The 14,494-nt window shown below is 60.1% G+C and overlaps 2 protein-coding genes and 1 long non-coding RNA gene across 10 annotated transcripts; 1 reads left to right on the top strand and 2 right to left on the bottom strand.

Moving 5' to 3' along the window:
• Positions 1 to 200: 200 nt before the first annotated feature.
• On the bottom strand, positions 201 to 5,876 carry GALK1 (galactokinase 1). 3 transcript variants are annotated; one of them, XM_080376852.1, is made up of 8 exons: positions 5,266 to 5,486; positions 4,253 to 4,442; positions 3,808 to 3,927; positions 3,153 to 3,288; positions 2,559 to 2,740; positions 2,162 to 2,312; positions 1,550 to 1,712; positions 201 to 396 (listed from the first exon to the last, which is right to left on the bottom strand). In XM_080376852.1, the coding sequence occupies exons 1-8, from the start codon at positions 5,431 to 5,433 to the stop codon at positions 325 to 327; spliced, it is 1,182 nt and encodes a 393-aa protein (XP_080232978.1). In that variant the 5' UTR covers positions 5,434 to 5,486; the 3' UTR covers positions 201 to 324. The 3 variants fall into 3 exon arrangements, with proteins under 3 accessions (XP_080232978.1, XP_080232979.1, XP_080232977.1); XM_080376853.1 differs by having other exon boundaries at positions 4,253 to 4,400; XM_080376851.1 differs by lacking the exon at positions 4,253 to 4,442 and having other exon boundaries at positions 5,266 to 5,876.
• Positions 5,877 to 6,292: 416 nt separating this feature from the next.
• On the top strand, positions 6,293 to 13,667 carry LOC308059442 (uncharacterized protein; the record flags this gene model as incomplete). Of its 6 annotated transcripts, none has more annotated exons than XM_080376810.1 (15): positions 6,293 to 6,801; positions 7,662 to 7,734; positions 7,860 to 8,019; positions 8,111 to 8,156; positions 9,061 to 9,119; positions 9,226 to 9,261; positions 10,277 to 10,329; positions 10,624 to 10,756; positions 10,835 to 11,031; positions 11,249 to 11,294; positions 11,397 to 11,462; positions 12,034 to 12,072; positions 12,208 to 12,290; positions 12,461 to 12,555; positions 13,406 to 13,667. In XM_080376810.1, the coding sequence occupies 15 exons, from the start codon at positions 6,549 to 6,551 to the stop codon at positions 13,438 to 13,440; spliced, it is 1,374 nt and encodes a 457-aa protein (XP_080232936.1). In that variant the 3' UTR covers positions 13,441 to 13,667. The 6 variants fall into 6 exon arrangements, 3 of the variants coding, with proteins under 3 accessions (XP_080232936.1, XP_080232937.1, XP_080232935.1); XM_080376809.1 differs by having other exon boundaries at positions 6,549 to 6,801; positions 12,013 to 12,072; XR_013926240.1 differs by lacking the exon at positions 13,406 to 13,667 and having other exon boundaries at positions 11,945 to 12,072; positions 12,461 to 12,487.
• Positions 6,808 to 7,588, bottom strand: LOC308059571. The gene is made up of 3 exons (XR_013926320.1): positions 7,474 to 7,588; positions 7,267 to 7,421; positions 6,808 to 7,214 (listed from the first exon to the last, which is right to left on the bottom strand). It is a non-coding gene; the product is annotated as an uncharacterized lncRNA (long non-coding RNA).
• Positions 13,668 to 14,494: the final 827 nt, after the last annotated feature.

The raw sequence follows: 14,494 nt of genomic DNA, 5'->3' as shown, positions 1-14,494 counted from the left end.
ACGTGCCAGATGCAGGTACCCAAGCAGGGGCTTCTACCAAATGTCAGTATGTGCCTCCTCCACCACCATCCCCTCCCACCACTGCAGCTTCAGAGGCACTACTGGACCCCATGACAAACTGGAGTTAAACCAGTCTCCTGTGAGGAAAGGTCTCCAGTGACTCTGGTGTCAGAGCTCGGCTCAGGCAGGCACAGAACAGCTGTGCAAATGTTTTGCATTTATTAGGCAAATCATGCAAACAGGCAAACGATTCCCTTGCAAAGCGAGGCAAGTGGCTGCCTCTCAGGGGGAGGCGATCCCAGCCCAGGCAAGGTGGTCGCACCTCTACAGGGGCAGCACCTTTGCCCCTCCGGAGGGTTTGGTGAGGTAGAAGGTGGCTGTACCGCTGAATCTCTCCTAGGAGACAAGAGAAAGAGTGAGTGCTGGTGCTCTGGGGCTGTACCACACCACAGGCCTGGGGATGCCAGAGCTGGGGGGACAAAGGCCCTGCCAGTCATCCCAGCTGTGTGTCTGGTCCAGCCACCGCTCCAACAGTGGCCGTGTGAGATGCTTTTTGGGGACAGCATGCTGTGCTGGCCACTGCCTGGGGTTCCTTGGTCCATCCACAGCGTGAGGCAGGGAATCTATCAACACATCCCCAAGCTGACCCTTCAGCAGCCCCGTATGGACTGTTGTCCATGATTTTTCCAAGCCCTTTTTGACCCTGCTGATGCTGCCAACCTCCACGGCCTCTGGCAACAGCAGAAAACTCACCGCCAGTTCTGCGCAGTGCTTCCTCGACTCTCTTTTTCTCCTCTCATTGAGTGGTTGCTGGTCCTTATTTCAGAGGACTTGAGGGCCAGTTCCACCCTCACCCTATGTAACCCCCTCACTGTTCTGTAACTCCTGGTCATGTTCCCTCTCTCCCAGCTTCTCATCAGATGGCAGAGGCACAGCCCCTTCGGTCTCTCCTCATTTCAGACAGCTTCCTCTGCCCCTTCTTTATCCCCCCTACTATTCACAGGGCGCACCACGATCTCCTATAGCAGCAAAATGAGGCTCTGCCTAGTTCACAGCCCCCCTTTCCTGACACCCCCATTTTGCTGGCATTTTCAGCCACCAGTGCACGCTGAGCTCCTGCTTTAGAGAACATCGATGACGGCACTGAGATCCTTCCTGGGCCATAACTACCAGCGTTAAGCTCAGCATTGCCTAAGCTCAGCTTGGATTACTTTCCCCTAGACGGATTTAGCCTTCCTGAAGCTCAGCTGGCACCTTTTCACTGACTTTCTCCATGCAGCAAGGTCCCTGGGCAGCACTCTGCGACCAGCACAGCACTGAACAGCCTGCAAGACACCCTGAGCACCCTGAACACTGAACCATCAGTGAACCAACACTGAACACCCTGAGCAGCATCAGCAAACTTGGGGTCACCCCTGCGCAGCACTGGATGGGCTACCCCAACCCCAAGCGCCTCAGGAATGCACCTTCAGCGGCGTCCCCGGGCCATGCCCCTGCGTCTTTCCTTGGGATCTTTAAGTCAATCTCCTGGCAGTTTTCTGCCACGTACCTGGATGTGGTGTTGGGCTCTCTCTGCAGCCCCAGCCTCCAGCAGCGTCACCGTGCAGCCTCCAAAGCCTCCCCCGGTCATCCTGCTGCCATAAACCCCATCGACCTCCAGGGCTGCCGCTACCAGCTCGTCCAGCTCCGGGCAGCTCACTTCGTAGTCGTCCCTGGAGAGAGGAGACCGGTGGTCAGCCCCATCCCACACCCCAGCAACAGCCCCCGCACCCCAAACAGCTGAAACATGCATCTTGGTGCATCCATGGCCGTAGCAAACTGCAGCGAGGCAGGATGCTGCAGATCCTAGTCCAGAACTTTGTCTGTAAGTGCACGTAGATGTGAGCAAGGCCATGAGCACTGGGGACCCGCTGGGCACTGCTGTAAGCAGCACATCTATAACATACGTGACCGGCTGCCTCATCCCCCCGGCACGGAAGCCTGCAGGGCTTTTCTTAAAACTCCCTGGGAGGCTGAACCACGAGAGATGCTGGGCAGGACACGGTCCTGGCTGCCCTCAGTGCTGCATCCACAGGCAAGGGAACCCCACGAGGACTTGATGCTGATGCCCCCCCAACACAGCTTTGCCCTGCCTCACGTAGGTAAATTGGTAAATTCTCACCTGAGCGAGTTGTGACTCTCCACCATCAGTCTCCCAAACATCCTGTAGTCCCTGTCCTGCAGCGCTTGTGCTGCCTGGACCGTCCGTGCTATCTCGCCAATGACATGCCTGGCCCGCCGGTACACCTCCTCGCCCAGCCGGCTCCTGGCCGCTGCAGAAACATGCATGCCACTGCAGCAAAGCCGCTCAGGTCTGCAGGATGCTGCTGGGGCTGAGCGCGGCCTCATCCTGCAACCATCCTGTGCCAGAGCTTCTCTGCTTGCAGCATGCTCCCGCCCCAGTATGTGCACCCCCCACCTGTCATGGGTGCTGCCCCACACTCTCAGCCCGTGCCATGGGGCACTGAGCTCCCACTTCCCTGAGGCACAGCCAGAACCCAGAAAGGGACCGTCCCCACCTTCCAGCTCGGCCATGGTAGCATCTCGAAGGCTGGCTTTGCCGAGCGCCGCTGCCGCCTCCTCGCACTGCCGCCGGCGCGTGGGGTACTCGCTGCCCGTCAGCGTGTGCCGCACGTTGGAGTTGGTGATGAGGACGGCCAGGCTGGCATCGGTCAGTGGCACAAGGGTGGTCTCCAGGGACCTGCAGGGAGAGCTCAGCACGGGCCACGTGCCCGTCCCCTCTGCCCGCTCCAGCCCTTGGCCATCCAGGTGAGGCCATGTGGCAGGCAGCTCCTGCCTCTGCAGAGGCAAAGTCCAAGTGGTTTAGGATTTTGCTAGAGCATTTAACTCGCTCCCAATTATTAGTCCCATAATAGACCCTAATGACTTTGCAGGAAGGACAGCCCAGGCAAGCAGCAGAAAGGATGCAGGAGGAAGAAACAAGACAAGGGAATTAAAATGCAGGGAGCCCCAGCCCTGTGATGAGATCCTGGGCTGTGTTCAGGGGTTAACCCCTCTCTGCACTCCTGCATTTATTTCGTAGCCACAGAACCAGCTCGTCCCCACCCGGCCGAGGTGGGCACAGCACAGTGACCTCAGCTCCCGGCCCTGACCTGCAGTCAATGAGCAGCGCGTGGCCTTCCTTGCCCATCACAGATATGAACTGGTCCATGATCCCGCAGGGCATGCCAGCAAACGTGTGTTCCGCTTTCTGGCATGCCAGTGCCTTGGCTACCAAATCACCGTCATCTGTGCCAGAGCAGAAGGATGCAGGTTAGCAGCTCTGGGACCTTTGCCCCTTGCTCTGGAGCAGGGGGAACAAACGAGAAGGTAAAGGGTGGCTTTCCCACAGAATGGGGTTTTGCTAAAGCATCAGCTGCAGGTGCCTGCTTCTGCACCAGTGCATGGCATCAGTGCCAGCATGGGTCCCTGGAGCCAGCTGGATGCAACAATTTGACACTGATGTCTCAGATCTCTCCATTTTTGGGGACGTGAGGGTGGGGAGATGCTCCCAAGGGAACATCCTCCCATCTCCGCAAGCTGGGCTTGTCCATGTGCTTTAGAGCATGGACAGGTCAGGCTGTGTGAGCCAGAGAAGCCCCACAGCCACAGTGGTGCCAACTCTGGCTACAGGGAGGGCAGGGGGTTGTGACCCATCCCACAGTGACATTTCCCCAAGGGCTGTGGGATCTTCCTAAGGGCACCCCCCTCATCCTGGCTCCCACCTGGGAATGGAGGTGCTGGGCCCAGGACCGGCTGCTGCCTTACCAGGACAGAGCTGCTGGAGGAAGGTGTAAGTAGCCACCTCCAGAGCGGCCGAGCTGGAGAGGCCCCCGCCCAGGGGGATGTCACTGGCTATCACGGCGCTGAAGCCTGGCACAGGACCACCTGCGGGAAGAGAAGGGAGGAGGGGGGCTGTGAGCCCCTGTGAAGCTGGGGGTTGCCCTAGCCCACAGCTTGTGGGGAACTCAGTGAGGAGTCCCTGTCTGATATCCCACTTTAAAACACAGAGTGTGACCCAGGAATGCCCCACCCCCACCCCCAAACACGGAGGTCTCTGGAGTGGAAAGCATCTCTGCTGGAGCCTGGGCCCAGCAGCAGCTGCAGGATTGCACCGGCACTGGAAAAGCCCTTGGAGCACGCCAAAAGCCAGGAACAGAGCACTAGCCCCGCGTGAGGGGGGCTCTAACCCACCCAGCAGCCTGAGCCTTACCCCGGTAGTGCTGGATGACACCCTTGATGTAGTTGGCCCAGCGAGGCTGCCCCGGGCTCAGAGGGCTGCCTGAGCGTGGGGTCGGGAGCTGCACCCTGTGGGGCTCGTCTGCCTCCGCCGAGGTGGTGAGGATGGAGATGGTCCCGTCCTGTGTGGGGGATCCCACCAGCACCGTCCCCAGCGGCAGGGCCTGGGGGGGGGGGGGAAGGTGCGCTCAGACCCTGCGGCATCCCTTGGAGCATCCACACTGGTGGGGGGGGGACAGCTGTGACCCACGGCTGGCAGCACCCAACACTGTTACCATTAACTCTGCGCAGAACTGCCAGCCCCCAGCACACGCTCCAGCTCATCACACGCTATTTAATGTATTTCAGGGTATTTAATTTATTTCTGGCTATTTAATGTCACACAGGGTCAGTCTTAGCGCTGAAACGCTGTGACCGACCCCCTCAGGTTAGCACCGGGGTGCTGCTGCTGGGCTCTGGGGGAGTGGAAACCCTCAAAAAGGACATGAGAGGCTTCAGGAAGTTTTCATACCTGCAAGGGAATTCGGCTGGCCTGCTCCCACTTTCCTTGCCCCCCAAATAATTAGCTGTAGGTTTGATTTAGGACTGAGCAGGGGCTTCCCTGCCAAGCCGGAGGAGGGCAGGAAGCCCCAGCTGCTTCCAACCATCTCTGCCACCAAACCATCGCCCTCCAGGAGAGGGAATTTGTTTGACGGGGTTGCAGAAAAGAGGTTTCAGCCCCTCAGAAAGGCGGTCGGGGAGGGGGAACCGCATCCCCTCTGCGGTGCGTTAGGAGCCGGAGTGCGGGATGCTGCCCGCGATGCTGCGGGTCCCGCTCCGAGCTCCGGTTCGAGGATCCCGCAGGGTCCTGGGCGGGGGATCCCTGGGGGGTCATAGTGGGGCGGGGAGGGGGGAAACGGCAGCCGGGGACCCCCGGGAGGCTGCCGGAGGGACCCGGAAGGGTGACAGGAGGGCTGGCGGGGCCGGGGCGGCGGAGCACGGCCTTACCATGGGCAGCACGAAGCCGCCATTGTAGTCGGTGTGCTCGCCGATGAGGTTGACCCGGCCGGGGGCCCAGGCCGCCAGCACCGCCCGCGCCCCGAGCGCCGCCCCGTGCTCCCGCCGGGCGGCCGCCACCAACGGGGCCCACCCGGGCTCCGCCACCGCCTGCGCCATGGCCGCCAGCACCGCGCCGCCACCACGCACCGCCCCCTGGTCCCGCACCGCCCCCGGGCTCCGCCCCCTGGTCCCGCACCGCCCCCTGGGTCCCGCACCGCCCCCTGGTCCCGCACCGCCCCCGGGCTCCGCCCTCTGGTCCCGCACCGCCCCCTGGTCCCGCACCGCCCCCTGGGTCCCGCACCGCCCCCTGGTTCCGCACCGCCCCCGGGCTCCGCCCCCTGGTCCCGCACCGCCCCCTGGGTCCCGCACCGCCCCCTGGTTCCGCACCGCCCCCGGGCTCCGCCCCCTGGTCCCGCACCGCCCCCTGGGTCCCGCACCGCCCCCTGGTCCCGCACCGCCCGCGGGCTCCGCCCCCTGGTCCCGCACCGCCCCCTGGTCCCGCACCGCCCCTGGGTACTGCACCGCCCCCGGGATTCCGCGCGGCCCTCGGGCGCCGCATCACCCCGCCGGCGGCCGGACTCGAACTTTCGGCACTTTGGAACCTGGGCCGAGCTGGGGCGGCCCTCCCGGTGCGGGCAGCCCCCTCCCGGTGCGGGCAGCCCCCTCCCGCGGCCTGGGAAACGCTGCTCGTGCGCGTGCACCCCTATAGGCAGGGCGACAGCCGCACCTACACACGCCCGTGTGTACCTATGGCGGGGCCGGCACCGGGGGCTTTCCAACACACGTACCTGCCCCCCCGCCCCCTGTGCTGGGGTAAGTATCGATACACGCGCACACACGTGCACCGCCGACTCTTACATAGGCAGTGTATATGCCAAGACATATATTTTGTGTACGTGTATCTGTGCGTGTCTGTGTCACACCTATATACATCAGCGTACGATACACGTAGAGGTTTATATGTATAGTTGTGTGTGTGCCGGCGTGCTGTAAGCGTGCGGGGTAGGGGTGTCGCTGTGTCGGGGTGTCGGTCGGTCCGTGCCTGGCCGGCAGCGCAGGGGTGGGGGGTGTGAGCCGGGGTCCCCCCCGCGGGGCCGGGCTACTCCGCTCCCGGGGCGGGGCCGTTCCGGTTCCCGGTTCCCGCCCGGAGCTGCTCGCAGGACCTCCCGGGCGGGGGCAGGACGAGCCCATGGCCAGGAAGGAGCCGCTGCTGAGCGCCCTTAAAGGTAAGCATGGCCCCCCAGGGCGGGCTGCATCCTGCCGGGGTGTCAGGCCCGTCCCGCAGCACCAGCAACCCACGCTGGGGGGGCTTGAATGAGTGCCCCCCGGCCCCGCCGGCTGGGGCACCCATGGGTGCTGATGCTCCCCTCACCACAGGCGGGGTGCTGCGGCTGCGGGAGGGCGGGGGGCCCTGCACCGACACCTCGCCGCACCTCGCCTCCCTCTGCCAGCTGCTGGAGAGCATCCTGCGCAAGGGGCTCCAACGTGAGTGGTCCTGTGCGCCTGGGCAGGGGGGTGGCAGCATCCCAGGGCCCACATGACTGGTCCCGTGCACCTGGGTGGGGGGTGTCAGCATCCCCGTGCCCACCTGAGTGGTCCTGTGTGCCCGGGCAGGGGGGTGTCAGCATCCCCGTGCCCACCTGAGTGGTCCTGTGCGCCTGGGCAGGGGGGTGGCAGCATCCCAGGGCCCACATGAGTGGTCCTGTGCACCTGGGTGGGGGGTGTCAGCATCCCCGTGCCCACCTGAGTGGTCCTGTGTGCCCGGGCAGGGGGGTGTCAGCATCCCCGTGCCCACCTGAGTGGTCCTGTGCGCCTGGGCAGGGGGGTGGCAGCATCCCAGGGCCCACATGAGTGGTCCTGTGCACCTGGGTGGGGGGTGTCAGCATCCCCGTGCCCACCTGAGTGGTCCTGTGTGCCCGGGCAGGGGGGTGGCAGCATCCCAGGGCCCACATGAGTGGTCCTGTGCACCTGAGTGGGGGGTGTCAGCATCCCCGTGCCCACGGCGAGTGGTCCTGTGTGCCCGGGCAGGGGGGTGGCAGCATCCCAGGGCCCACATGAGTGGTCCTGTGCACCTGGGTGGGGGGTGTCAGCATCCCCGTGCCCACCTGAGTGGTCCTGTGTGCCCGGGCAGGGGGGTGGCAGCATCCCAGGGCCCACATGAGTGGTCCTGTGCACCTGAGTGGGGGGTGTCAGCATCCCCGTGCCCACGGCGAGTGGTCCTGTGTGCCCGGGCAGGGGGGTGGCAGCATCTCAGGGCCCACATGAGTGGTCCTGTGCACCTGGGTGGGGGGTGTCAGCATCCCGGTGCCCACGGCGAGGGGCCTCGCGCTCCCTTTCTCTCGCAGAGCCAGCCTGGGGCTTCAGGAGACGGGATTACTGGCACTGGCTGGAGCAGCTTCCCCCAGGAACCAGCGGCGGGTGAGCAGCCCCAAGCCGTGGTGGTGTCCATCGCGACGTGCTCCCCCCAAAAGACCCCGGGTGCAGGGGGGATGCTCCCACATTCTGCCAAAATCTCCCCCGCACCCTGCTTCCCCTCTCCCCAGCAGGCCGACCCCTCTCTCCGCCAGCATCCAGCAAGCGGGCAGCTGCCAGGGGGTGCGGACGGCGCAGGGTCGCGGGCGGCACTTTCTGCGCTTGGCCCTGCAGAGGAAGGTGCTGGCGGCGGCCGTACAGCAGCTGGCGCAGACCCCCCGGCTCCTGGAGGTGCGGGACACAGTGGGGGGCTGTGACCCGTGGGTGGGGGGCGGTGGGCAGCGGCACGGTGGGGTGATGGTGCCGTTCCTCTGCGTTTCAGTTTTACGATCCGGTGAGCTCCATCCTGGGCAATGAAGACCTGCTGGGTAAGACGGGTGGCTCCTCCAAGGTGGGGTGCAACCTGCCCCCGGGGTGGCTGTCACAGGCATTATGGCACCCTGATGCTGCAGCGGGGGATGTGGGAACAGTCCATTGGGATTTTTCTAAGCCAAACTTAGTGGTGAAATCGGAATCTGCTGCTGCAGAGATGGAGAACGAGGCGTAAACATTTAACCGTGGTTTCAATCCATCTAAGGTTGGTTTTAGTGTCATGGGACAGGAAAATTGCTTCTGACGTGTCTCCTGTGTTATCTCTTTGCACCAAGGGTGCTGGTTAAGCAGTCTGGCTTCTCGGGGAGCCCTTGGCAGCTGGGTCTAGGCTGCGGTCCCGTGGGGGGGTCACAGGGGGGGGTGGTGCGGTAACTGGCTGCGTTGCCTTGGCAGGCTGTACCACCCCACCCGCAGCCATGCTCCTTGGGGGGGCCCGGGTGAAAGCCTTTAATCTTTTGATTATGATAAATAACCCCGTGTTAAACCTGTACCTTGATGGCTTATAAATCACCCACACTGCTGGTTCATGAGCAGATTGCAGATCTCTGTCAGTGTAATTGCAAGGCTCGGTGCAGGAGAGCCTGGGCAGCTTGGCTTTGCATTTAGGGGGAGAAATGGAGAGCAAGTTGCTCGTCAGCAGCGTTTGCTGTGAGCCTTGGTCTGAATTTGGGGACATCAGGTGGCAAGCTGCAGCACTTCTCTCCCCGTGCCGGCAGCAGGAGCCTGGGACGAGCCTGCAGCAGCAGCCAGGGTGCCGCGGTGCTGGATGCTCTCAGGGCCTCACTCCCCAGGGCTCATCAGTTATGCTGAAAATGGCTTTATTCGGACCCCTGCCATGTCCCTGCCAGGCTGTGGCTGCCATGAACCCAGCGGTGACACTCTCTCCCTGTCCCTCTGCAGAGCCCTTCCTCTCGCTGCTGCTGGTGATGACAGAGATGGATTTCTCTCTGGACCTGCAGGTACGGTGACAAATCAGTGGGGTGGTGGCCAGCACATGGCTGCTGGGGTTTGACCCTGGCCCCTTCCTCGCCGGGACCGATGGCACTGACACTCCTTTGTTTGCAGAACTGCAGCTTCTTGGATGAAAGCTGGCTGCTGCCGGTAAGAGCTCCCCTCTCCCCAGAGTCATCCTTTCACCACCTGGTCCTCGCTGAAAAGTCCAATGTGGAAGATAAGGAATGATGTGGTGGGGAGGGATTGCCACGCAGCCCTACCCAGCCACAGCCAGGGGTGAACTGGCTCAGGGCCACCGGCACGAGCGGAGCCATCTCTGCCACCGAGGTGGGATCCTGCTGGGTGCCTGTGCTGTCACCGGGAGCAGATTCCAGCATTTCTGGGAGTAAACCCAAGCAAGAGTAGTACCCAGGCCTATAAACTGCTGACATAAACAAAGTTTTCCTATGCTCCCTTCCCTGCTTCCTTGCCAAAAAAAATCCCCATTTCCCTGAGCTGACACAGACTTCAGTTGGGTTTGCTCTTGGTTTTGCTCAGTGAAATAGTGCATTTATGGAGAACAGCAGGGACGCCTTGATGGCTTTTAAAAATGAAGAGCAACCCTCCGCTGCCTTTTTAACCCAAAAGAATCCCAATAAAAAAGCTCTAGGTGGCTCTGGAGCTGGTTGTGGTGTGCGCTGAGCCATGGCACTGCGGCGGAGGCTGGGATCCCGTTGGCTTTTGGGCATTTCTAACAGCCGGTGCTCCTGGCCAAGCTGGCCACATTTCGGGTCCCTGCTTAATGCAATGTGACAATAAATGCCACCACGAAGAGCTTCAGGAAGGGGCAGCAGTGCTGCCCTGGCTGCGTGGGACAAGGCAGGAGGGCTCATCGCACAGTTCAGGGTTCACCTTGCTGCTTTGCCGTCCCATCCATCTAGCAGGTTTGTCCCTCCAGGGTCTGGCCACAGCTGAATCCCAGGAGAGGACAGGGATGAGCAGCCACTGATGGTCCCAGCTCAGCCCAGGGCACTGGGGACTGGCCTCCCAAAGCCCTGGCTTGGCATTGATGCCAGAAATGATCCAGGGCAAGGGGTCCCCATCCTCCCTGTTGTCCTGGTCATGCTCCTTGGGCGTTCTGTGGCCGTTGCCAGGGCCACTGGCACTGGGCACTCTCTTCCAGGTGTGCATCACTTATGAGACGGTCCCGTGCCAAGCACTGGGAATGGTGCTAAGGTAGGAGCCCTTGATCCTCCTCTCCAATCTCCAGCAGGATCTGGACTCAATGCTCCTTTCCCCCCTGCCATCACCCCCCCACCCCCCCAAAAAAAGGAGGGGAGATAAATACCCCATTGACAGCATCAGGGCGCTCTCGGGTGCTTTTTTCGCCATCGGCTCATGGTATCTGCTGTCTGTGGGGTGGCTTTTCCTTGCCTCCGTGTATCGGTGGCACATCACTGATGGTACAGAAGGGCTGGGGGAGTGGGGCTGGGTCCCCGGTGCTGAGCTGGGGCTCGGCCACATGCCCAGGTACGTGGATGGCCGCGTCTTTGTTACCGAGGTGCTCCCTGAAAGCCAGGCAGAGGTGGATGAGGTGGTGCTCGCCGGTGACATCCTCGACGAGATCAATGGCTGCTCTCTGAGAAACGCCTACAACGGGCAGGTGGGTGGGCATGGGGGACTGGCATATCTCCCCCTCTCCTGCCCCCTGTCCTCCCCTCTGCTTCCCCCCCCCCTCCAGGCCGGGGCCATGCTGCAGAAGCTGAAGGGACAGCCGCTCAGCTTCCGCCTGCTGCGATGGCGGTGGCACGACGGGGAGGTCTACGAGCCGCTGCTGCCCTACCTGAAGGTCCTGAAGGAGAAGGAGCCCCAATTCCAGCTCCAACGCGGCCCCCGGCACAGGAGTGAGGGGGAGCCATGGGGGCTGCATGGGGGCAGGTAGGTCTGGCCCCACAGAGACCCCCCGGGAGAGGCTGGGGGTCCTGACATCAGGGCAGCCCCCTGCCCACACTCTCCCCAGCTCAAGGCTGTGGGGCTGAAGCTGCCCCCATTGCCTGGGGGCGGTGGGGGCCTGTGAGCATCTTCCCTGTGAAGAGCAGGAGGAGGATGAGCAGGGGGTCCTTGCTCTGGTGCCCCCCAGCCCTTTTCTCCCCAGGCTGCTTTACAACCTGCGCTACCTGGGCCAGACCAGCGTTGGGAAGGTGAGGCGATGGGGCAGAGATGTGCCCAGGGGTAAACCATCTCTGCTGAGTTTCTTTTCACTTGCCCATGGGTTATCCCCCCCCCTTCCCCCTCCGTTTCAGTGCGGTGGCAAAGAGGTGCTGGACCGGGCCATCCCCGCCGTGCTGGAGAGGCACGCGGCAGCGCGGGTGAGCGATGGGGCTGAGGGCATCCCGGGAAGGGCTGGGGGAGAAAACTGCAGGTGTCCTCTGCCCGGGGATATTTTTTCCTGCCAGCTCCAGGTTTACTTGTACAGGCTGAGTATTTGACACCCCCACCCCTTTGGGTTTTTTTTGATTGTGGGGTTGTTTTGTTTTGGTTTTCCTGGTTGGTTTTTTCTCCTGGGAAGTGTATCTGCAGCCAGGAAAGGAAAGTGCGTTAAGGAAAAAAAATAGAACCACTCTGCAGGAAAGCACTTGGAAAGCTGTGGGGAGGCTAAGCCTGGTTCTGGCGCGCCTTAAGGCTCAGGTCACTTGTTTGAACCTTTTTTGGGGGGGGTGGTTTGTGAAAAGATTCAGGTGCAGGAGCACTGGGTGGTAGAAAAAAGGGCAGCGCAGGGAAAACTCCTTGAAGAAGCTGTGCGTGACTGTGCTTCATCACCTCCACTTCCGAATAATCTCGCTCTTGTAAGTGTCTTATGGAAGCAGAGCTCAGCTGCTGTGGTGATGGGGGCCTCTTCCTCCTCCATCCCCCATTCAGGAGGTTTTATTTGATGTGAAGGAAGCAGAAGTGCTCATACGGGAGAAACCTTCTTCCAAGGTAAGCAAGTGACTCCCCAGGCTGCTGATCCCATGGCGCGGGGAGCCTGGCTGGGGGGGCTGGGGCCAGTTTAAACCAGGAACAGGGATGACAGGGACGGTCCCCAGTGCCACCTCCCTCTTGTCCCCTGCACAGCTCCTGTGCCGCTACCCCTACCCCACCATCTCCTGCGTGGGACGCTGCATGGACAGCAGCAACGTATTCGCCTTCTGCGTGGCGTAAGTGTTGCCCGTGGGCCCTGGGAGGGGGGATGGAGAGGAATGTGGGTCTGAGAAAATAAACAAGCAGCATCCAGACCAGCCGCAGGGTCTCTGGTGTGGTTACAAGCCAGGGCTGGGCTTTCAGAGCTGCTCTCTCTGCCGGCTAATGTACGTGTTTCCATTTTTAGTGCTTCCCCGGAGAGCCCTGACAGGAGCACGTTCGACTGCCTGGTGTTTGCATCGAGTTCGGAGCAAGAATGCGAGGAAATCATCAGGAGAATCGGTAAGGGAGCTGTTTATGTCTTCAGATATCATCACAGGGAGATTGTGGGAATACCAAGAATTGCTGTTCTGATCCACCACATGGAAGATGTAACTTAATTTCTTTTTTTGTTGAGGTTACTAAGATGAATAGATACTTTGATAGAGTTTTCTGGTGGGTTTGGGGTTTGCATAGTGGTTGGTTTGGGGTTTGTTTTCTTTTTTTCAGAATTGCTAGACAATGATTTTATTTTAAGAAACGGCTCCTAGGCATACCCAGATGTTTCATTGTTTCCACTAAGAACTTGGAGGAAACAGTGTTTTCGAGGGATGTTATTTTAAAACATAGTTTTCCTGCAGGAGCCCAGCCTGCTACTGCAGTTTAGCACCAAACCAAGCATTCATAAAGCCCATTCTGATTTTTAACCTGCCTAAATGCAAGCTGGGTGGCGCTTCCCTAATTGCATGGCTCCTGGGCCACTGACAACACTCAGGTTTCTCGTGGGGACATCTCTGCCATATGTCCCCTCGATGGGCTGTACCCCCCGGGACAGCCCTGCCTGGGCCGTCTAGCTGGGATCACTCAGCATCAACCGAAGTTTGAGATGGTGCTTAACTTGGATCCAGGCCTTGAAAGCAATGAAGCTTATGATTTAGATGCAAGGAAATCTTTTCTTCACTATAGGTTTAGCAGTGAGGGAAATACTTGTTTCAGTCCTGATCCTGGATCATTTTATAACACGTTTTTAGCAGCCCCGTAGCAGACATAATGGTGTTATGGGGCCGCCTTTGCTATGCACGCATGCGGAGCAGTGTAGGAAAGGGTGCTGGGGAAGCTGTGTAGGAGTGGGTGCGAGTACCTCTTCCTCCAGCTGCAGGATTCAAGCACACGGAGTGGTTTGTCTGAGAAGGGAGAGCCCTGGCTCCAGCCCCCCACTCCCGGGAGCAGGAGCCGGGATGGTTTCACGCCGTGGCCATGGAAGGAAGCACTGCAAACGCATCCAGTCAGCGAATGATGGTGCAGGTGGCCAGTGCTGCTCTCAGGTGTAACTATTGCTGTTTATTCCTCCTGGAATGCTGCTTCTGCCCCGGCACTTTTAATTTCATGGAAATAAATTGAGATGAGCTAGTTCAGCTACTTCCCTGTGCTACTTTTCTGTGCCAGCCCTACTAGTGAAGCCTGTTCTTTTAAGAGCCAAGAGCTGGCCTCACAATTCCATTTAAATTGTTAATTACCTGTGTTTCACATGTAGTCTGAGCAGCTTTCCTCCACCACGACCTAACAGGTATATACGGCTGTTCCCAGAGGCACCGCTGAGGAAAGCAGATCTGCCTTAGTAGAGAGCCTGAAGAGCTGTTCTGAAGCGAAGGCTGGAGTATAATCCCGTTTCATCAAGAAAGCTTAGATGGGAAATGAGATTCTTATTGAGCACCGGTTCCAGTTTGCTTAGCAGCCCATATGCTCTCAGGTTGTGTAATTAGCTTTCCCACTTGCCCGCTGTCCTGCACCACTTGTGCTGGCTGCTGTTATTAACTGGGACTTAGTCACGCAGCCACACACACCCTGCACCAAGACACTGGTGAATCTGGGGGAACAAGCTGGCGTTTTCCTTCAGGCAGACCAGTCACACAACCAAAGCATACTTTCCCCTGCATCTACCAGAAAGGAGGAGCAGGGGAAAACAAAAAAAAAAAAAAAACAAAAAACAACCAAACCCTCAACAATTTAGTTTGAGAGTTGTGCCTGAACAGCTGACAGGGGCAAGGAGTGAAGCTTTATTAAAAAAAAAAAAAAAAAAAAAAAAAGCAGCAGCCAAGAGCCCCCCACAGCAGCAGGGCTCTGTCTCACAGGCCAGCAGCAATGACTCAAGCTACAGCAAACCTCCAAAAACCACTGAGGGTGGCCAGGGCAAGCTCTCCATTCTGCTGACAGACAAGATTAAGTTGCCACAGCAGCAGTC

Source organism: Falco punctatus (genome assembly GCF_963210335.1).
Source record: "Falco punctatus genome assembly, chromosome: 1".
In the NCBI taxonomy this organism is placed as follows: domain Eukaryota; kingdom Metazoa; phylum Chordata; class Aves; order Falconiformes; family Falconidae; genus Falco; species Falco punctatus.
Note: the sequence above shows the minus strand (reverse complement) of the source record. Positions and strands in the feature narration are given on the sequence as shown.